At 42.7% G+C, this 22,675-nt stretch overlaps 1 protein-coding gene across 1 annotated transcript in view; it reads right to left on the bottom strand.

The window, feature by feature from the left end:
* TXLNG (taxilin gamma) overlaps positions 1–16,586 on the bottom strand; it is a 43,960-nt gene extending 27,374 nt beyond the window's left edge. The window contains exon 1 of the mRNA XM_002700387.6: positions 16,412–16,586. Within this exon, the coding sequence (XP_002700433.1) occupies positions 16,412–16,513 (102 nt within the window). The 5' untranslated portion in view covers positions 16,514–16,586. The remainder of the gene's footprint in view (positions 1–16,411) is intronic.
* Positions 16,587–22,675: the final 6,089 nt, after the last annotated feature.

Below are 22,675 nucleotides of genomic sequence, written 5' to 3' on the forward strand. Positions count from 1 at the left end.
GTTATTGTCTGTCATTTTGATTACAGCCATGGTATTTGGTGTGACGGTATCTCACCTAATGACTAGTGATGTTGAGAACCTTTGCATATGCTTATTGACCATTTGTATACCTCTTCTGGAAAAACATTTATCCAGCTCCTTTGCCCATTTTTTAATTTGGGTTATTTGTTATTTTATAATTGAGTTATAAGAGTTCTTTATACACACCTAGATACAAGTCTCCTATCATATGTATGATTTGCAAATATTTTCTCTTATTGCTGTCCTTCATTCTCCCAATTTTGGAGAAAACTCACAGTATATTCATCAACCTATTTCAAAATGTCATAGGAAATTTAACTAAAAGTTACTCTGGAATTCAGATTAAAAGCATATAGGTCAATTATGACTACCACAGACAGGAAAAAAAAAAAAAAAAGTTTAGAAAGGCCAAAATGTTCAACTAACTCAAATTAACAGCTGGTGGCACCGAGCATAAATAAGGATATTAAATTAATCTGTATAGTGCACAGCCATTACATCTCATGTTATCCTTCTAATATTATTTCATCATTCCCTATTTTTAGTTAACACTATCTTTTTGTCTTTCCAGATACTCCTTTCACCTCTAAACTCCTGTCACACATATTATGTTATCACTTATTTGGTATGTCCATGCTCCTAGATAATGGCAGCTTATGTATAAAAGGTGCTCAAGTACCACCTAAGTGGAAAACACAGGGGTCAAATGGCTACTGAAAACAAACCATGGGAAGCATCTAAGTGCTACCACACTAGTTTGAGAAAATATCACTATTACTATTTTGTCATTAGAAGCAAGACAGTATTACATTTCCATTCTCTCCTGTACAATTAATTTTGATTTACTCTTAACATTTGCTAATGAAAGACACTCTGGCTCTATAAAATCTTTGGTTTATGAATAAGTCCAGTTCCAGCTTGATTATCTTGATTATTAACAGTGTACAAGTACTCTTGATACAGCAGGCCCCAACTTTTCCTACTTGAGGTTCTGCACTGGACCATTTGATATGAAGCAAATTCTTAGGGCCAATAAGTTCATTTAAATTGTAAATGATTTCTCAGTCTTCATCTCCTTAAGCACAGAATTCTATATCACACAGCCTACTCTGCCCTTTCTGACAACCATTCTGGACATCTTTGCTTGGAGCAGCAACAGCTAACACTTATTCAGCAAATACTACAGCCAGGCACTATGGTATGCACTTTCTGTACTCCCTAATTTAATCCTCACAACTATGCTGAGACAGTTACCATTATTATCTCTGCTTTACACATGCGCAAACTGTGGCATGGTAATGTTAAGTATCCTGCCAAAGTGAAAGTGAAAGTGAAGTCGCCCAGTCATCTCCGACCCTTTGCAACCCTGTGGACTGTAGCCCACCAGGCTCCTCTGTCCATGGGATTCTCCAGGCAAGAATACTGGAGTGGGTCACCATTTCATCCTGCCAAAGGTCATAGTAAATTGCAGGGCAAAGATCTGAACCCTGGCCATCTAACTTGAGTCCATGCTCTTAACCACAGCAACATACTGCTTTCTGACAAGCCTATGTCTACTGTACAAACATCCACGCCCTGCCTGACCTTCTAGTAAATATACAGCAGTCTATTTAACAATGGGGAGAGATGCTCCCAAAGTTTACATATAAAAAGAAATTACAAAACAGCATGTACCATGTATTATGTATATATACATACACACGTAGAAAGCACTGGGAGGAAATACATCTAGAAACAGGTGGTTTTGGGAATTCCCTGCGGTCCAATGGTTAGGACCTACACTTTCACTGCTGAGTGCTTGGGTTCAATCCCTGGTCGGGGAACAAAGATGTCCTGGGCCACATGGCATGGCCCAATAATAATAATAAAAGTTTAAAACTTTCACTTGGGACTTCCCTGGTGGTCCAATGCTAAGACTCCACGCTCCCAATGCAGGGGGCCCCGGGTTCAAGCCCTGGTCAGGGGACTAGATTCCACATGCCACAACTAAGAGTTTGCCTGTAGCAACTAAAGATCCTGCATTATGCAACTAACAGACATGGCAAAGCCAAGTAAATAAATAAAAACTTAAAAAAACCACCCACAACAACTTTCACTTCTGCTCCTTCAAATATTGTTGAAGTTAAAGAACCATATTTCTTTGGCTTATTTTGTTTCAATGTTTTTAATGATGGCTGTTCTTTTACTAAGACCAGTCTGAAGGAAAAACAAAAAAGCTAACACCCACATTCGCTTCCTAATTATTTCAAGTACCATCTGCTCAAACCAGCTTGAATGCCTTCGGCCAGTGCCAGGCACGTGCTGAGTGCAGACACTTGGTCCTGGCCGGTCCTGCCCATGAGGGTTGGGTGGCCGCAGGAGGCGCAGGAGGAAAAGGCTGCATGCACAGATGCATTTCCTCACCCCTGGCAGAAATCTTGAGCTCGCCTCTGGTCCCCAGAGTCTTGAGAAACTTCTCAAGTAGGTAACGGGAACCTTCAGAACTTACAAGCCCCATTACTTCTCCACTCCACTGAGAGGTGGGCCTCACTATTTCCAGACAAGGAAAATGAGACTCAGTGAGTCTTGCCCAAGATCATCTTCAGGTCAGTAAAAGGGGATGGGAAAACTCAAAACCAGGTCTGTCAAACTCAAGAGCCTATGTTCTCACCATCACACTGCTCCCCTCCCTTCACACATAAGCCTTGGAAAATAAAAGTTCAAAGTCAAACATGCAGTTACAAAAGAAATCTAAGACATTAAGCATCTTAAAAAAAAAATCTAGCATGCTAGATATACCAGCATGAATTTAGGAAAACACTGGGAAAGGGCTGGAATTTTTAGTAGTAACTAACTCTGGGATTTAGGGAGGCGAGACAATACTAATTTGGGGGTAGAGATATCTTTAAATACTTTCAAGTGATTGTATTTAAGACACTGAGAGGTTTTCCTAAAACTTTTTTGTCTTAGGATTAAACTAAATTATCTCTAAAAATATCTTCAACCCTATGTTTCTAATAATTTCGTCTAGGAGTCATCCACTACGAAGAAGGAACGTGAAGACAGAGCACACGCCTGCCTGGCCACAAGGTGAGGAAAGAAGCCACAGACACCAGGCACTTCCCACTCTCAGCATGGCCGAGACACGTCGTCTTTGGTTTTGAAAATACAAACCTCTTTCCTAAGTTTCCTGTATTTTGAAAGGCTTTTTCCAAATACAAATTTTTACAAACAAATCTATTATAAAACTTCCATTTTCATATGTGTTTTTTTTTTTTTTTAATACTATTTCTTTAAACGGATGGAGTTGGTAGATTCATGCACTTTTGAAATTAGAAAAGTGGCAGGAGATCTAAATAGACATTTCTCCAAAGACATACAAATAGCTAAAAGGCACACAAAAAGATGCTCAACATGGTTAATTGTCAGAGAAATGCAAATCAAAACCACAATGAGGTATCATCACACACCAGTCAGAATGGTCATCATCCAAAAGTCTATGAAAAATAAATGCTGGAGAGGGTATGGAGAAAAGGGAACCCTCTTGCATGGTTGATGGGAATGTAAATTGATACAGCCACTATGGAGATTCCTTAAAAAACTAGGAATAAAACTACCATATGACCCAACAATCCCACTCTTGGGGATATACCTTGAGGAAACCGTAACTGAAAGAGACACGTGTACCCCAACATTCACTGCAGCACTATTTACAATAGCTAGGACATGGAAGCAGCCTAGATGTCCATCTGCAGATGAATAAAGAAGTCGAATATTACACAGCCATAAAAAGAAATGCATTTGAGTCCGTTTTAATGAGGTGTGAGAACCTAGGGCCAACTATACAGGATGAAGTAAGTCAGAGAGAAACAAGTATCAATTTAATGCATATATATAGAATCTAGAAAGATGGTACTGATGAAGCTATCTACAGGGCAGGAATAGAGATGCAGACATAGAGAACACACTTGTGGACACAGTGGGGGAAGGAGAGGGTGGGACGAAAAGAAAGAACAGCACCAAAACACACACACCGCCATATGTAAAAGAGACAGCCGGTGGGAACTTGCTAGATGACCAGGGAGCTCAGACGCGGTGTTCTGTGACAACCTAGAGCTTTCTCAGAAAACTCAGAAGCTAATTTATTTTTTTAAAGAAGAGGAAAATCAATTTACTAAATATTAATTGGAAACTTCAGACTAGCCAGAAGACAATATTCATAGGGCTTCAAATGACTCAGAGATCCAATTTTCAAGGATTTCGGAATAATCCGATTACAGTTAAAGAAAATGCCCAACATATGAAAACATGTTCAACCTGGATTTCCCTGGTGGTCCAGTGGTTAAGACTCTGCATTTCCACTGTAGGGGGCATGAGTTTGATCCCTGGTCAGGGAACTAAGATCCCATACACTGTGTGGCAAGGCCAAAAGAAAAAAAAAAAAGTTCAACCTCATTCATAATTAAAAGAAATACAAATGAAAATAGAAATCAAAGGAATACTGACCAGATTTAAAAGGATGATTTAAAACAAACAAAACTTCATGTGGGCAAACAGGCTGCCCCAGTATAGTCCTGGGAAGTCTATCTTGGTAGCATATTGGTTTTGCAGAGGTATTCAGCAGTTATTTCTGAATGTCTGAATGCACATTCACTTTCACCAGTGAGTCCACTGAAGTTTATTCCACAGATATTCTCACTCAAGGGCAAAGGCTACTCAACACACCACCACTTGTTGCTACGCACAGGAACCAGATGGTCTACCGATGCAGAACTGGGTAAATTAATAATGGTCATCCATACAAGGTAAAAGGAGGCAGTTATTCAAGAGACTAAGGCAGTGCCATGTCAATAAGGACCAATCTCCAAGGTGTAATTAAGGGAAAAAAAGCATTTGGTCCTGGATGGACATGTGAGTATAAAAACATATTCATACAGAAGCCAGTGAATGTAGGAAACTTTTCTATAAAGTTATCTCCCAAACTATGTGCTAGACATTTAAATCCCTCACCATGCCCAGTATTATAAGAAGTATTATAAAAAGCAATACTGTTTATTTTCACTATTCCACCACACCCCAGGCTCAGAGTCCGAAGACTGTAGGAGTTGGTCTTGAGTCATTTCATATCATCTTCTCCCTTCACCCTGCTTGACAGACCTCTGGGTTTGTCCCCCCAAATCTTTACACTACATTATAGAAAGAAATTGGAATTGGATTACTGGGGGGGGGGGGGGGAGGATCTACTAAGCATGAATTTTTGCAGCCATTCTGATTTATCTCCTTCTTAAAACAATTCTGAAAATTGAAACAACTCATTTAAACCTGGCCTCAATTTTAAAGTACAGCTAGACCAGTCACTTCACCAGTTTAAAAAAAAAGGTTCATCATGGATAGTTAACTCTTCCCAAGTAGAATCAGTTTGAGATACCTGGAATACACAAAAGAGTGTTAACAGTGTATATAAGGCTAAGTTCTCAGTGGAGGGAGGAAGGAAGGAAAAAAAAACCTAACATTTACTACTTGCTAAGTGCTGGACATTTAAAATACACTAGTTTAGCCTTACAATTCTAAGATAGTGACAGTATTACTTCATTATACAGATAAAGTAGGGAGCAAAGTAAGAAGTGAGGGAAGAAGCAGCCGTGATTTGAGACCTACATGTACAGAGCCTGGAATGGAAGTAGTGTTTCTACAGGAAATGTCCTAAAGAATCACATCTAAAGTTAAGAAACATAAAGAACACCCAAACGCCCATCGATGGATGAACTAATAAAATAAAATATGGTAAAGGCATACCTGATTTTATTATGCTTTGCAGATATTGCACTTTTTACAAACTGAAGGTTTGTGGCAACTCTGCATTGTCAGATGATTAGCGTTTTTTTCACAATAACGTATTTAAAGTATGTACATATTTTTTTTTAAGACATAATGCTACTGCACACTTAACAGACTACAGAGCACAAAGAATCATAGTAAACAACCATATGCACTGGGAAACCAAAAAATTCGTCTGACTCACCTCACTGTATTATTTGCTTCACTGCAGTGGTTTGGACTAGAACCTGCACTATCTTCAAGGCGCGCTTGCATCTGACATTAGGATATTATTTAACCTTAAAAAGATCATTCTGACACATGCTGCAACATGGATGAACCTTGAATAAGACATTATGTTAAACGAAAAAAGTCAAACAAAAGAATGTAGTCTGATTTCACTTACATGTTATCTGGAGTAGTCAAATTCATTAAGCAAGGAAACAAAACAGTGGCTTCCAGGAGGAGAGGGAATGGAGTCAGAGGTTCAGTTTGGGAAGATGAAAAAGTGGTATAGCTTGCACAACACTGTTAATGTCTTAATGCTAATGAACTGTACGCCTAAAAATGACCAAGTTTATGTTATGTATATTTTACCCCACACACATGAACAAAGAATCATGGTAAATCATGATTTCAAATATTCAAAAACCTAACTTTATACTGGTCATCAAGAATTAATATAAACATATTCCAGTTGCTTGGATTACTGAATTGCTCTATTAGCAAGACAAAGCAATTGAGTTAGTGATAATTGGGATGCCACACTCCTCACAAGTCTTAGGGAAAGGCCCATGAAAAATAAGCCTATTCTCTTCTGACAGAATAAACAACAAAAAGCAGATGCCACTTCTGATAAAACTGGAGGGCGGTGGTTCTCAAGTACAGTCTGTGGACCCTTCCAGGGAGTCTGCAAGCTAAAAAACTATTTTCATAATAATACTAAAATGGCATTTGTCTTTTTTGGTGTTGACATCTGTACTGATGGTACAGAAACAATAATGAGTAACACTGCTGGCTCCTTAGAATAAATCAAGGCAGCAGCACCAAACTACACTAGGAGTCATGGGTTTTGTCCTGCATCTTGATGTACCGGCGGTGGGGGCGGGGATGACTACTCTTTTACCTAACAATAATTTCTTTTAAAGACAGCTCACCGCTGTTTATTCAGACTTGGGTATTTGGCAGGTATATTTTCTCCGATATATATGACCAGAGTCTGTCACTTAAAGGCAAACAACTGACAGTATTTGTTGCCAAAGATAAAATTTGAGTTTTCAAGCAAAATTCAGAATTTTTGAAAACTATCTGCCACTGGAAGCTTCCAAATACTTAAAGACTTTTCTGATGAATTCTGTGATTTTGATATTGTAAAAAGTGTGATAACATTTGGAATATCAACACAATCCAGTAAACCAGTATTTTCTAAATGACTAATAGATGATACCACAAAATGATGCATGAGAAAAAACATCCATTCAAAGTGCAAAGTAGACCCATAGTTTTAAAACAGTAAAAAAAGTTACATAAGATTTCAGAACCCACATTGGCACCTAACCTTCAAGAACTATTGCTTGCTGAGTTTTGGTGTAGTATCAAAGAATTCCCACAATTATATAAAAAGGCTATTAAAATACTCCTCCCTGTTCCAACTACAAATGTGTGTGAGGCTAGATTGTCTTCACACACTTCAACTAAAATGGCATGTTTCCACAGATGGAATGCACAAGCAGATCTGAGAATTTAGCTATCTCCTACTAAGCCAATCATTAAAGAAATCTGCAAAAATGTAAAGCAATGCCATTCTTCTCAATTTTTATTCTGGAAAACAAGCTACTTTTAACTTTTAAAACAACACTATTTATAATGTTAATGTGTGGAATGCAGTTTCTTCCTCCTACTATTCATGACCTTGTAGAATTCTCCTCCTTCCCCTTGAGTGTGAGCTGGACCTACTGCCTGGCTTCTAATGCAGAGAGAATTTGGCAAACATGAGGTTGTCACTTCTCTGGTTATGTGACAAAAGACTGCAGCTTCCTTCTCTTTTGTGCTGGTGCTCTGTCTTGCTTCATTCGATGAAGTCAACAGCCATGCTGTGAGATGCCTAAGGAAAGGCCCTGGTGGCAAGGAAGCAAGGGAGGCCTCCAGCCAGCAGCTCATGAGGAACTGAGGCCCTGGTCCACCAACCTGCAAAGCACTGGATCCTGCCCACACCACATGAATGTGAGCTTGGAAGTGGATCCTGCCCACTCAAGCCTTCAGATGACTGCAGCCCATGAGGCCCTGAAGCACAGGACGCAGTGAAGTCACTTTCAGACTCCTGAATCGTAAATGTTGTGTCAGGTGCTAAGTTTGGGGACAATATGTTATACAGGAGGAACGGATAACTAGTACAAGGCCAGTTGATTTTTTAAGTGAATAATAATTTAAAATTGTTTCAATTTGTAAACATGGGAATCATTATGATATATAACCCACATAAACAAAAGCTTCTTGGGGTTTTCAATAATTTTTGAGTATGCAATAAAGCCCTAAAACCAAAAAGCTTGAGAACTGCCACCCTGGCCATGGTGGAGCAGGGACAGAGAGATGAGAGGCCAGCTCAGTGAAAGCAGAGTCTGAGACAGCTCCTGAACCCAGCAGATCCATCTCTAGGGAACATGCCCTGGGATTGGGTGGGAGGACCACGCCTAACAAATCAGCCCCTTTCCCTTTTGGTTAGGGCACTACAGTACCAACACTATAATCCACACGGGTGGGTGAGGGAGACTTGGTATAAGCCATTTGCCCTTGGCCTTTCTTTGTTGTTCCAGTTCATTCGGAAGCCTCTCCAACAGTACTTGATATACTTCTTCACTGAATCCTCAAAATTATCGTAAAGGGTGGTATCTTAGCTCCTGGACCAGGAATTGAACCTGGGGCCCTGGAAGTGAGGGTGCCGAGTCCTAACCACTGGGCCACCAGGGAAATCCCGAGTTGTTGTCCCAACTTGTAACTTTAGGCAGCAAAAGGCTCCAGAATGATTGTCACAGCATGTAAAGAACAGGGGCATTAATGAGGTAAATGAGAAGAAAAGAGGGGCAAACCAGTGCTGAAGTTAAGGCACAGGCACCTGATTTCTCCTACTGGTAAAGAAGCCAAGAAGGGGTCAGTGTTACTATCTATAGTGGTCGGTGCTAACATCTTAAACTGTGCAGATCATCTGCCTTTTAATCCAAGAATGATGGCATTCGATTTCACATTTAACTTCTATAGCCATTTCTTTATTAAAACGAAGGGTGCTGGACTCTATGACTTGCAAAATCACTTCTAGCTCTAAAAGTGTAATTCAGCGATTAACAGCAATCTGAGAGATACCTATGTCAGCCTAAACACCTAAGCAGCAGAAGGATCAGGAAATGAGATTTTAATATATAAAGCCGCTGAAATGTGCTTGGGCCTAATCTATTTTGCAAAGGGACAGGGGCTGGGCCACACATTTAACATCTTCAAGCCACAGACTCCTGAGAGGTAGAGTGGTCCTCTCCTTTTATGAGTTACCTCAATGCAGCATCCCTGTCCTGACTTCATGACATCATCCTTCACCAGCTCCGTGTGGACCAATCATGATGCACCTTTGAAACACCAAACCTTCTCTTTTTTCCTTTGGCCTTCTCTTTGTCTTATCCGACTTAAACCCGACTCGTTCAGCTCTTTGTTAACACTACATTGTGTAGACTTTGGCAGGGTCTCTCTCTAAACCCTCTCCTTTTCAATTCAGCCAAATTAAACTTGGAGGTGCTTTTACAGGGAGTCACACTGTAATACATCTCCTAAATCAAACATCTTAAGGTCAACTTAGGGCATAATAGGATGAAACAAAAGCTGTAAGACTCACAACTCCCCTGGTTCTTGGATTACTATAGCTTCCCTATACCCTCAAAGACCCAACCCCACCCTTCCTAATTTGTTTTCATTTAGCAAAATCTATTACTCATTTTTACATCATGAGAAACGCTGGGCTGGAAGAAGCACAAGCTGGAATCAAGATTCCCGGGAGAAATATCAATAACCTCAGATATGCAGATGACACCACCCTTATGGCAGAAAGTGAAGAACAACTAATAAGCCTCTTGATGAAAGTGAAAAAGGAGAGTGAAAAAGTTGGCTTAAAGCTCAACATGCAGAAAACTAAGATCATGGCATCTGGTCCTGTCACTTCATGGCAAATAGATGGGGAAACAGTGGAAACAGTGGCTGACTTTATTTTTGGGGGCTCCAAAATCACTGTGGATGGTGAGTGCAGCCATGAAATTAAAGGACGCTTTACTCCTTGGAAGGAAAGTTATGACCAACCTACACAGCATATTAAAAAGCAGATACATTACTTTGTCAACAAAGGTCCATCTAGTCAAGGCTATGGGTTTTCCAGTAGTCATGTATGGATGTGAGAGTTGGACTATAAAGAAGGCTGAGCACCAAAGAATTGATGCTTTTGAACTGTGGTGTTGGAGAAGACTCTTGAGAGTCCCTTGGACTGCAAGGAGATCCAACTAGTCCATCCTAAAGGAGATCAGTCCTGGGTGTTCATTGGAAAGACTGATATTGAAGCTGAAACTCCAATGCTTTGGCCACCTGATGCGAAGAGCTGACTCATTTGAAAAGACCCTGATGCTGGGAAAGATTGAGGGCAGGAGGAGAAGGGGACGACAGAGGATGAGATGGTTGGATGGCATCACCGACTCAATGGACATGAGTTTGGTTAAACTCCGGGAGTTGGTGATGGACAGGGAGGCCTGGTGTGCTGCAGTTCATGGGGTCGCAGAGTCGGACACGACTGAGCGACTGAACTGATTACTCATTTTACCTACTACCTAGTTTTACTCACATTCAGTGAAGAGCACATTTTTATTTACTATCCTCAAGAAATGTGTTTAGAAAGCACAAGACACATGGAATATGGCTAATGGCTTCGGAGCCCAAAAAGCCTGGCCTTTGAATATACCACTTAAGTACCTGCTGTGTGGCCACGGGAGGTCAACCTCTGTTTCCTGATCTATAAACTAGAGATGTACAGGACCTACCTTCTAGAGCTGTGAGAAGATTACAGTGAATATATATTGCTACCTTGCAACAGAACTGTTTAAAATAATATTTGAATAAAGATGCACTTGCAAATTATGCAAAATGCCTATGTTCTTTTTTAAAAATATTTATTTATTTATTTGGCTGCACTGGGTTTTGGCTGTGGCAGGCAGTAACTTCCCTGCAGCATGTGGGAGCTCAGCTCCCTGATCAGGGATCGAACCCGAACCCTGGTCCCCTGCGTTGGGAGCATGGAGTTTCAGCCACTGGACCACCAGGGAAGTCCCCATTCTCACTTTTTTTTTTTTTCCATTCTCACTTTTAATATGACCCACATGTCAATCTAAAACATCCTAAATGAAACGTGCTTCCAAGCTACTGGCACATCTTCCTCATCAAACCGTTCTACTTTGTTCTGAGTAGGGAAAGAAGAAAAATGAAAAAGTGGTAGCTTAGCAATATTATTCATGGCAGACTACAGAGTAGGAAGTGGTGGGTAATGAGGGTTGTCCTGGGGATTTGGAAATGTAATGCAGAATGCAAATCAGTACCCTGAGTGATAAATGTTAATAAAATTATGTCAACAGGACAACACTGGTGATTTTATATATGTTTCCTTCAAGTAAGAACATTTAAGAGAATTTCAACTAGGAAATAGACTGAATCATAAAAACATACTAGTGAAAAAAAATACTCAAAGTTCAAACTCTTAAAGGGTCACTTGACTTATTTTATCCTCTTCTAGAAATGCCCTGCTTGGGAAAATTCTAAACATGGCTAATTCTCAATGGTGGTGAATATTATATTAAATCTGTATACCACTTTGCACACTTTAAATACTGTCACATCTATTATAATAACTAAAAGTTACTGATAATCACGTTAGAACCAAACAAAAGCTGCGGGGAGGGAGAGGCACAGGGATTTCTTTGGGATATTAGGTTAAAACTCCCTGGGTAAGCAGAATCTGTCCATGCAGTCAAGTACGTCGGTTGCATTATCAATTACACAATTATATACCAGCTCTATGCCAACGTCACCAACTCTGAGCTCTGTTATTTAATAAGAGTAAGGTTTTCTGGTGGTTGTTTTGTTTTAACACCCAGGGCTACCATCTATTCTGCAGAGGTAAGGAGATATTAGAATGCAAATACATTCTAAGTGTTTAGCGCAATGCAGGAAACGGTGAGTTCCTTTCCTTTGAAACACAACTCTGAAAAGTGTAAAATTGAACAGCATATCTACTGAAAAGAAAACTATTACAGTGACTCCTGTGAAGCATTCCACACAAAGGTAAATCACATGCACCCTGTTTTACAGAATCTGGATTTGGCATGTACATTCCTAAACAAAACTTCTCTAGTCAAGACCAATATAAATGACACAAAATAACATACACAACACCTTCCATAACATCATAAATGACTGTGACATACATATTATGATCTACAAAGGTGGCATGTGCTGTGTCTGGTCTCCCTTTTTACTGCTTTGCTTGTTTGCTTCTCCATGAAAATAAAATTTACCAAAGCTTGCTGATAGAATTAGATGACAATGTTGTAAACAGAAGATCACTTTGAATGGCACCCCACTCCAGTACTCTTGCCCGGAAAATCCCATGGGCAGAGGAACCTGGTGGGCTGCGGTCCATGGGGTCGCTCGGACACGACTGAGCAAATTCACTTTCACTTTTCACTTTCATGCGTTGGAGAAGGAAATGGCAACCCACTCCAGTGTTCTTGCCTGGAGAATCCCAGGGACGGGGGAGCCTGGTGGGCTGCCATCTATGGAGTCGCACAGAGTCGGACACGACTGAAGCGACTTAGCAGCAGCAGCAATCTCTGTGCTAGGAGAGTGGAAATTCATCATCAAGTTTGCAAATGGGGAGAAAAACAAGATAATCAAATGGTTTCTTTCTATCCCATACTCTTGCCCCACCCTGACCTGATTTTTGCTCATTAAGTCGATCACAGAGAGATTCTGGGAAGAGGGAAGAATACAAAGGTTGGAAGATAGATTTGGGATTCCGAGGTGGCTCAGTGGGTAAAGAATCTGCCTGCAATGCAGGAGACCTGGGTTCAAGCCCTGGGTCGAGAAGATCCCCTGGAGGAGGGCATGGCAACCCACTCCAATATTCTTGCCTGAGAAACCCCATGGACAGAGGAGCCTGGCGGGTTACCGTGCATGGGGGGCAAAGAGTCCAACAGGACTGAAGCGACTGAGCGCTGAGAACACGCAAGACAGATTTACAGAATAACACCCTGAAAGCAACAGAAACTGCTCTTTCATATATGCTCCCCTCCAAACCAAGTAAAATTCGAACATGCCTGGCACTGTGCTGAACGTGTCACATCAACGCTTATGCTTCACAACAATCCTATGCATTAGGGATTAGCATCAGCCCCCTTTACAGATGATGCAATTGAGACTTAGAACGATTGCAAAACCTGCTCAAGGCTATAAAGCTACAGAGCTAATAAGCGGGAAGAGCCACGAGTCTTGACTTCAAATCCATACTATTTGCCCAGTGTTGTTTGTTATTCAGTTGCTAAGTTGTGTCCAACTCTGTGACCCCATGGACTGTAGGCCATCAGGCTCCTCTGTCTATGGGGTTTTCCAGGCAAGAATGCTAGAGTGGCTTGCCATTTCCTTCTCCGGAGGATCTTCCCAACCCAGGGATCTTCCCAACCCAGGGATCTAATTTGTGTCTCCTGCACAGCAGGCGGATTCTTTACCACTGAGCCACCTGGGAAGCCCATTTGCCCACTACCACCTACTTATTACTGTAGTGTAGATCCATGGGGTTGCAAAGAGTCGGACAAGACTTAGAGACTTAGCGACTAAGCAGCAACATGATGAAAGGATACTGGGTTCCAGACTCAGCTTCACCCCTTGGGCTAATTCCGTGACCTTGCTGAGCAATTTGTCATCTATAAATGAAGATTATGACAGCTGCTCAGCCTTCTCCATAGCATGAGTGATGCTGACAGAGTTAATGTAGGTGCAAATATGCCATAAATACTACAGGTCACCACATAAATGTAAGATTTCATTAATTTGAGCACAGATCCCATATACCTTTATCCTTCCTATGGGACCTAAAAATAAGTTTGCTGCTGCTGCTACTGCTGCTAAGTCACTTCAGTCGTGTCTGACTCTGTGTGACCCCATAGACGGCAGCCCACCAGGCTCCCCTGTCCCTGGGATTCTCCAGGCAAGAACACTGGAGTGGGTTGCCATTTCCTTCTCCAGTGCATGAAAGTGAAAAGTGAAAGTGAAGTCGCTCAGTTGTGTCCGACTCTTAGCGACCCCATGGACTGCAGCCTACCAGGCTCCTCCATCCATGGGATTCTCCAGGCAAGAGTACTGGAGTGGGGTGCCGTTGCCTTCTCCTAAAAATAAGTTTAAAAGTAGTTAAATAATTTTTAACACTCCAAGCAAAAATCTAGGGGGAAAAAAATCAACCTTAAGACATTCTAAGAAATGGCAAAAGAATAGAGACAGTAAAAAGATCAGTGGTGGCCAGTGGTTTGGGGGAAGAGAGGACGGGATGGAGGTTTTAGGGTAGTAAAACTCTTCAGCATGATATCTGTAACGGTGTATATATGTCATTATACATGTGTCAAAACTCTTAGAAGGTACAGCACCAACAATGAACCCTAATGTAAACTATGCACTTTAGTTAGTAGGAAGGTTATCAATATTGACTCATCAACTGTAACAAATGTACCACATGTTGCAAGATATAAATAATAGGGCAAAGGGATACCCTGTGAACTCCATAATTTACATTCAATTTTTGGTAAACCTAAAACTGCTAAAAAAAAAAAAAAAAAGCCTATTAATTTTTGAAAACTCGCCTCAAAGGGTCATTACTTCTTGGTCCTTTAAAATGCTAGTTGGTTAAATCTCAGTTCCTAATTCAGACTTTTTATCCTTTTGCTAAGGGCATAAAAAGGAACTCATGTCCTCAATTACAGTGGCTTTTCATTGGAGTCCTCCTCTGGGGGACCTACGAAATCAAACACTGAGATTGGCTCCCCACCCTCAGAGAATAAGTGAGGTGTCCAAAGTGACAGTGTTGAATCCCTAGAGTTACTTCAGTCCACAGCTTCTTTTTCAGTCCTGCAAGCACTGGATCTTTCTTTTTGAGTACAAAGAGAAAGAAAGGTAATTGAGAAGTAGTGACACTCTCATGCAGAGACGTGAAAACACCTAACCTTAGAAACAGGCCCCCAAAAGCTAATTCTTGACATTCTGCACAGAGGGAAAACCAACCTTTGTTCTTTTTCAAGTTCACGAGTCGCATTAGAAAAATATTATTTCGTAATTTCCTAAAGGAGTGATCTTTATGAGTATTCAAATGCATAATTAATTAACATTAAACAGCCCCAAGTGATCAAGCAGGACGTCCAACAAGTTGAACGTTTCAATCTGTTCACCGGCAAAGAACAAGACGGAGATTCCACCTTTCCAGTCCGTTTCCCTGCACTTCTCTCTTCCTGGGCCCTGAAAACCCTGTACCCCGTTCGTTGTGCAATCTTTTTCGAACTCCACCCACTGACTCCAGAACAAGTAGAATTCTCCCATTCTGAAGGTCTTGATTTTCCTGTATCCAGGGAGACACTGAAAACTCCTTGACGTGAGTCAAGTAAGGCAAGGGGAACGGTCCAGCGCAACTCCCAGATTAAGAGAGACCAAAGGCCAATGTAGGGGAAGCGCTCCGCTGTCCACTCACCGGGTGGGGGGGGGGTCAATAAAGTAAGAAAAGGGGGAGAAATATAGGGGGAAGGAGGGCTGCATTGGGAAGACCGGCTATCCGCGATGTTCCTCCCAAGTCTGCGGGACCCAGGTCCTCCAGCATCTTCTCCCCACCGCCCGCCCCACGTGCAGCCATGCCCCTAGCACCGGGACACTGGCCCCAGGGCCTGGGTCCCGGGGGCCGAGCGACCGCGCTCGCCAGCCGGCGCAGTGGCGCTGGAGAAGGGGGGCTCAGCGCAGCTCCGGATCCCGCGCCGTTATCTTACTGCGCAACAGCCTTGCCCGCGCCGCTGGGACGCACCCGGCAGCGCGCCCCACGCACCTGCCGGGCGCGAGGGCGAGTCCGTGACCCCCGGCAGCCCCTCGACGGTGGTGCCCAGCGCTAGGAGCACGGGAAGCACACGGAGGGCGGGGGTTGGGAGAGGGGACACCTGGTGTCCGGGGTCCCGCGACGCCGGCCGCACGTGGCTGTCACACCTGGCGCGCCCCCGCCAAGCACCCCTTCCCCCTCTCACCAGGGTGCGCCCCCTGCCCTCTCTCCCGCCTCCGCCGCGCGCCTCCAGTCCCCAACCATCAGACCTCCCACCCCACCCATCCTGGTTTCACTCTGCCCACCTGCTCCCACTGTCGTCACCCCCGGGACCGGAGAGGGCCGGATGTTCGCCCCATGGCTAAAAGGTAACCCGAGAGAGTGAAGAGGTGGACCCCGCAACAGCTAGCCCCAGCATTTCCCCGGCCCGGCAACAAGGCGGGCAGCCCCCACACTGACCTTCTGCCGCGGGCTGCGTCGCCGTCCACCCCGTCCGGCCTCAACTGCCTCCTCGGCGCCGCCGCCTCTTCCCCGCGCAGCCTCCTCTACCCGCGTCGCCATGAGGTGACGGCAGCAGCCAAACAAGCGGCCCGACAAGGGGCACGGAACCTCTCGGGCCTCGCGCCCCGCCCCTGAACCCCTCCGCCAATCGCCGCATGCAGGGCTCCCACGTGACCGGAGGAGGTTGGCCCCCGAGGGGACAGGACGAGATGGGGGTAGGGAGCACTGAAGCAGGGGCTGGGCTTCTGCAGGGCCGAAGGGCGAACCGAGGCCGCGCGAGTCTGCGCGAAGGGAGAAAGGGACTCTGGAGCGGACTACAAGTCCCAGCAGGCAGCGCGGCCACGACTCGCAGACGCGGACCAGGATTGAAGCGTAATGCGGCGTTGCGAAGTGCGGGAGAGTAGCCACTGTGCTGTGTGTGCAGCCTCCTGGGATTTGTAGTTTCCTAGGAGCGATGTACCAGTATCTTTATTATTCTACGGGAAAAGTTCAGAAATATTTCAGTGTTTGGGAAGGAGCGGGATCGGGGACACATTGTTGTGTTTTTGTTTTGGTTGCTCTTTTCCGGAACTGAGGCCAAATGATTGGAGGATGAGAGAAAATACTTCGTGACTTTCAAGGCAGGAGAGTTGTAATGGCTTTCAGAATTTGCGGTTTCTGGCTCGGACACCTGTCCCGAGTCCTGCCCCTCCACCAGAGCTTTCAGCACCGCCTACCGATCCCGAGCTCCTGCGCAATGGGGGCTGCGTCATATTCGCCTTGGCTGAACCGCCCTAGCTTCTAGCACAGTTCTCCATCCACCCTTAGTTGGCGCTTAATACACATTGAACGTACTCCGCTTTTTCCGCCAGTCGTTTCGTTACTGAATTTTTTTTTTAGCAAACTCGGTTTGCTGAGTCCATTTTCTTTCTTGATGAAATTGGGGCAGGGATGGAGTTTTTCTCAGGAGTACTCCTTATTTATATCTGATGGAACCAGATGTCTAGTGACCAAGCTTCTTGATAGTCACACACTGTCATGAAATCCTAAATTGTTGCCTTAAATAATTCATTATTATGAAAATTTGTGTAAATCGTATGCTATTTTTTATGAGAGAATACAAAGCAGTGGTTGCAGGCCCCAACGATTTAATAACTTACATGAGAATAAATTTCAATATTGGGGGAATTCCTTCTATTAATTTTAATTATTTCTGTGAATTTGGGGGAAAGTACCATTATTTTACTTCACAGGCAGAACACCTCAGTCCAGCTTTGACATTTCAAAACTAGAACAACAGATAATTAACCTAGACTCTATATAAAAATGCCTAGAGTATATAAAGCTGATGGCTTCAGCCACTATTCCTCACCTTCTGAAAAGCAAAAGTCCCAGCCAGATGCAGAATAATCTATTGGTAATGCTGCTTCTAACTGACCTGGGGAATTGAGTGTTAAAACAGACTGCAGTTAATTTATGGTACAGGAGAACACCATGCAGCTACTAAAAACGATAAACATTTTTTATTTTTATTTTTTATAATCATTTTTTAAATTGACCTAGAAAATCTACATAGCACAGTAAGCTTTAAAAAAATCCATTTTTTATAGAATTGCCTGTATGTTTATAAAGAGATGTTTAGAAGGACATTAATCAAAATGTTAATAATGTTTTTCCCTGGGAGGTGAAACTTGGGAGTATTTTTACTTCATGATTTTCTGTATTGTTTGAAAATACAATATTGAAAAGGCTAGCTTAAAACTCAACATTCAAAAATCTGAGACCATGGCATCTGGTCCTGTCACTTCATGGCAAATAGATGGGGAAACAATGAAAACAGTGGCAGACTTTATTTTCTGGGACTCCAAAATCACTACAGATGGTGACTGCAGCCATGCAATTAAAAGACGCTTGCTCTTTGGAAGAAAAGCTATGACCAACCTAGACAGCATTCTAAAAAGCAGAGACATTACTTTGCCAACAAAGGTCCGTCTAGTCAAGGCTATGGTTTTTCCAGTAGTCATGTATGGATGTGAGAGTTGGACTGTAAAAAAAGCTGATTGCTGAAGAATTGATGCTTTTGGTGTTGGAGAAGACTCTTGAGAGTCCCTTGGACAGCAAGGAGATCCAACCAGTCCATCCTAAAGGAAATCAGTCCTGAATATTCATTGGAAGAGCTGATGCTGAAGCTGAAACTCCAATACTTTGGTCACCTGATGTGGAGAATTGACTCATTAGGAAAGACCCTGATGCTGGGAAAGATTGAAGGCGGGAGGAGGAGGGGAAGACAGAGGATGAGATGGCTCGATGGCATCACCGACTCAATGGACATGAGTTTGGGTAAACTCCCGGAGTTGATGATAGACAGGGAGGCCTGGCGTGCTGCGGTTCATGGGGTCACAGAGTCAGACACGACTGAATGACTGAATTGAACTGATATATGGAACAAAAAAAAAAATCAATAGTTATCTTTATTAAGAAAACAAAAGGACTATGCAAGTGACCTCAAGTCCTAAGAGGAATGAAAAATAGTTCATTGTATTTGTTTTAGTTGGTGGTGGTGGTTAGTCGCTAAGTCGAGTCTGACTTTTGCAATTCCATGGACTGTAGCCTGCCAGGCTCCTCTGTCCATGGGATTCTCCAGGCAAGAATAGCAGAGTGGGTTACCCTTTTCTTCTCCAGAGGATCTTCCCGACCCAGAAATTGAATCCAGGTCTCCTGAATTGCAGGCAGAGTCTTTACCCACTGAGCTATGAGGGAAGCCCTTTGTTTTAGTTATATACATTCTTATTTCAAAGGTATTTGGAAGGCTTGTAAACACACACACGATATGCCATGACGTACATATGTGTGTGAAGATACAGATATATGTCATATCATTCATTTATATACAAATAGGGAGAGAAAGAAATGAGAAAAAAGTGAAAATGATAAAAGGATTGAGAAAAATAAGATGAAGTCATGGGTGAGTTGATTATATGAAATATATGCCTTGTCCACAAGCTAGAGGTAAGCCAAATTTTTATTTTGAGCTTCTTGACAGCTGAGAAAAGAGGGAAACACAATTTACAGAGTGAGTCACAACATAAAAAAATAAAAGCAAACTGGGTGCTCAAGGTAAACATAGCTATTTTGGCTCCAGTGAGAAATATGAATTTCAGAGGTCTGCTTCTTATAATGTCCTTAATAGAGGTGGTAGCGTTTTAAAAATCTGTCCACAAGTTCCTTAATGCCCCTCTCTTCAAGGTGGAGTCTACCAAAAGAAAAAAAGAAAAAGGTGGAGTCTGATTCCTCTATTCTTGCAAGTGGGCCATGCTTAGTGATCCATTTCTAAGGAAAACAACTTAGCAGAAGGGAGAGAGAAAGAATAGTTTCTGCCTGGCTCTCTGGGTCTCAGATGACTCTCTTCTTCCTTGGGGCAGACTAACCTGATTTTTTATAGACCCCTTCTTTGTTTACAATTTTATCTTAAATACTTTCAAAGAGATTACTGTCAAGCCTGAACCCAAGCTCTGTAAAGCACTATCCTCTGCTGAAATCATTGTTGAGTTACGTTTTCAGTCTTCAAGAGCTATCATTTCAATAAAACAAACAAACAAACAAAAAGAGCTATTGTTTCTTTTTTCCAAGTCTTTAAAAGGCATCCCACGTTCTGTCTGCATTACATATTCTTACGTTTTTGCTCAAGGACTTATTGTTTTGGTTAAGAAGTGTTCCTGCCAGAAAGGTGAAGGTACAAGAAAAACAGCTCCTCACCAGTAGGGGGTATTCTCCCCTCCTCCTCCCTAAAGGCTATGCATTTACCTAAATATGGGCTCACTTATTTAGATGCTTCCCTTCTCTCAGACAATAAAGAATGTGCCTGCAATGCAGGAGACCTGGGTTCGATCCCTGGGCAGGGAAGATCCCCTGGAGAAGGGAATGGCTATCCACGCCAGTGGGGCTTCCCCAGTGGCTCAGCAGTAAAGAATCTGCCTGCAATGCAGGAGACATAGGGTCAATCACTGAGTCAGGAAGATCTCCTGGAGGAGGGCATGGCAACCCACTCCAGTATTCTTGCATGGAGAATTCCATGGACAGAGAGGATCCTGGGGGGTCCCACTCTCCAGTATAAGGGGCTTGGATTTTTTTGTTTTGTTTTTTGGCTTGCAGGATCTCTGTTCCCCTGCCAGGGGTTGAACCTGGGCCCCAGCAGTGAAAGCCTAGAATCATAACTAACCACTAGGGAACTCCCTTGAGTTGTTTCCTTTTAGGGCCTGTTGAATGGACTCCCCCCAGCCAAGTGGTAAATGAAGTGAAGGCAGGGGCTGTGCTCATGAAACTCCTATATTCTCAGCACCCAGGAGAATGCCAGGCTCAGAGAAAGCCCTCAATACGTACTTTTTGAGAAAAAGAGCCTCTGAATGGTGAAAATGCACTGACCACTTGGTTTTCTGAATCTATACAGATGAGGGCCAAACCTCCGATTGCCCATGTGATATCCTTTCTTGAGACCTCTCAGAGAGTTTCCTATACTGAGAAGACCTCAGGCAGCCACAGGACCAAGATCATCCCAGGGTAAACTTAGTGGCAACAGAAAGTGTTCATTCATCAGTTAAACATTTACCAAGCACCTACTACATTCTACTACATTGCATAAATGCTCAGTCGCTAAGTCTTGTTCAACTCTTTGCAACCCCATGCACTGTAGCCCGCCAGGTTCTTCTGTCCATGGGATTTCCTGGGCAAGAATACTGGAGTGGGTTGCCATTTCCTTCTCCAGGGGATCTTCCCAGCTCAGGGGTGGAACTTGCATCTCCTGTGTCTCCTGCACTAGCAGGTGGATTCTTTACCACTGAATCACCTGGGAAGCCCACCTACTGCATTCTGAGCCCTTAATTAGACACCAGGCATATCACAGTTTAGAATAAGGGCTCTCAGGCCAACAATGGAGGGTGATAACAAACAGTAAAATAATTCATCTGGAATAATCTATATGGAATAGAATCTTAAAAAAAAGTGGATATATGTATATGTAAACTGATGCAATGTACAGCACAAACTAACACAACATTGTAAATCAACTGTATTCCAATAAAGAAAATTGAAAAGAAAAACTAGCATAACTCAGAAGATAGAGGTATTATTGCAAAGTAAGATCTTGAGCATATTTTCTACTAGTGAAGGGGAAGTTTAAGGAGGGTTTAAAATGACATCTAAGCCATATCTTGAAGGATCAACAGGTGTTAAAGTAACCATGCTAGTTTGACTTGTCTACCTCAGAGTATTTTCAGAGAAAGGAAAGCTCCTACCAACCTTTAAAATAGCCAAGGGTATTATTTCAACGAAAGAGTCGAATTTCATGTTTCTTGCACACTATTGGGGTTGCAGGTCATGCAAAGGAGTATTTGCCTTTCTGTAGAGCAAAGAGGTGATTGTTTGATTCGATTACCCAATGCTGTCCTTGGGTGCTCACCCTGATTTTAGTCTTTATAGGAATTTGGCCAGTTTCAGCGTTTGCTATACACTTCCACGTTTCTGGCAGACACTGTAAGATTTTAGAAATGTTATTATAGCCAGGTTGCTCAGGCATACTGGTGGCTGGCTGTGGAGGGTACGATTAGATTGGCACATGCTGGGGTGCCAGCTCCAGAAGGATCAGGATACTTCAAATAAAAACTCTTGTCCTGTCTGGAATATTGGGAGAGAGTACATGCATTTGAAAAATTCAAATACATATGTTGCATATATAGGCTTCATGAATTTTGTTCTGATTTATTTCCACAAGTCTCAGCCAGAATTACAGACTTTCAAGGAAATGAAAACTATGTATAAAGACAATGGTAACTGCCAAGTCACTTCAGTCGTGTCCGACTCTGTGTGACCCCATAGACGGCAGCCCACCAAGGCTCCCCCGTCCCTGGGATTCTCTAGGCAAGAACACTGGAGTGGGTTGCAATTTCCTTCTCCAATGCATGAAAGTGAAAAGGGAAAGTGAAGTCGCTCAGTTGTGTCCGACCCTCAGCGACCCCATGGACTGCAGCCTTCCAGGCTCCTCCGTCCATGGGATTTTCTAGGCAAGAGTACTGGAGTGGGGTGCCATTGCCTTCTCCGAGACAATGGTAAAGACAAATACAAAATACTTGTGAGGTTAGGCGCTATTGAAGGCCTTGATATAAAATGTCCTGGAGAAAATATTTATGACTTGAAATACTATCCTTCTTCATCAGTGTTTTCTAAAGTTGGTCCAAAACCACGTTTCAA

This window comes from Bos taurus, chromosome X (genome assembly GCF_002263795.3).
Source record: "Bos taurus isolate L1 Dominette 01449 registration number 42190680 breed Hereford chromosome X, ARS-UCD2.0, whole genome shotgun sequence".
Classification (NCBI taxonomy): Eukaryota; Metazoa; Chordata; class Mammalia; order Artiodactyla; family Bovidae; genus Bos; species Bos taurus.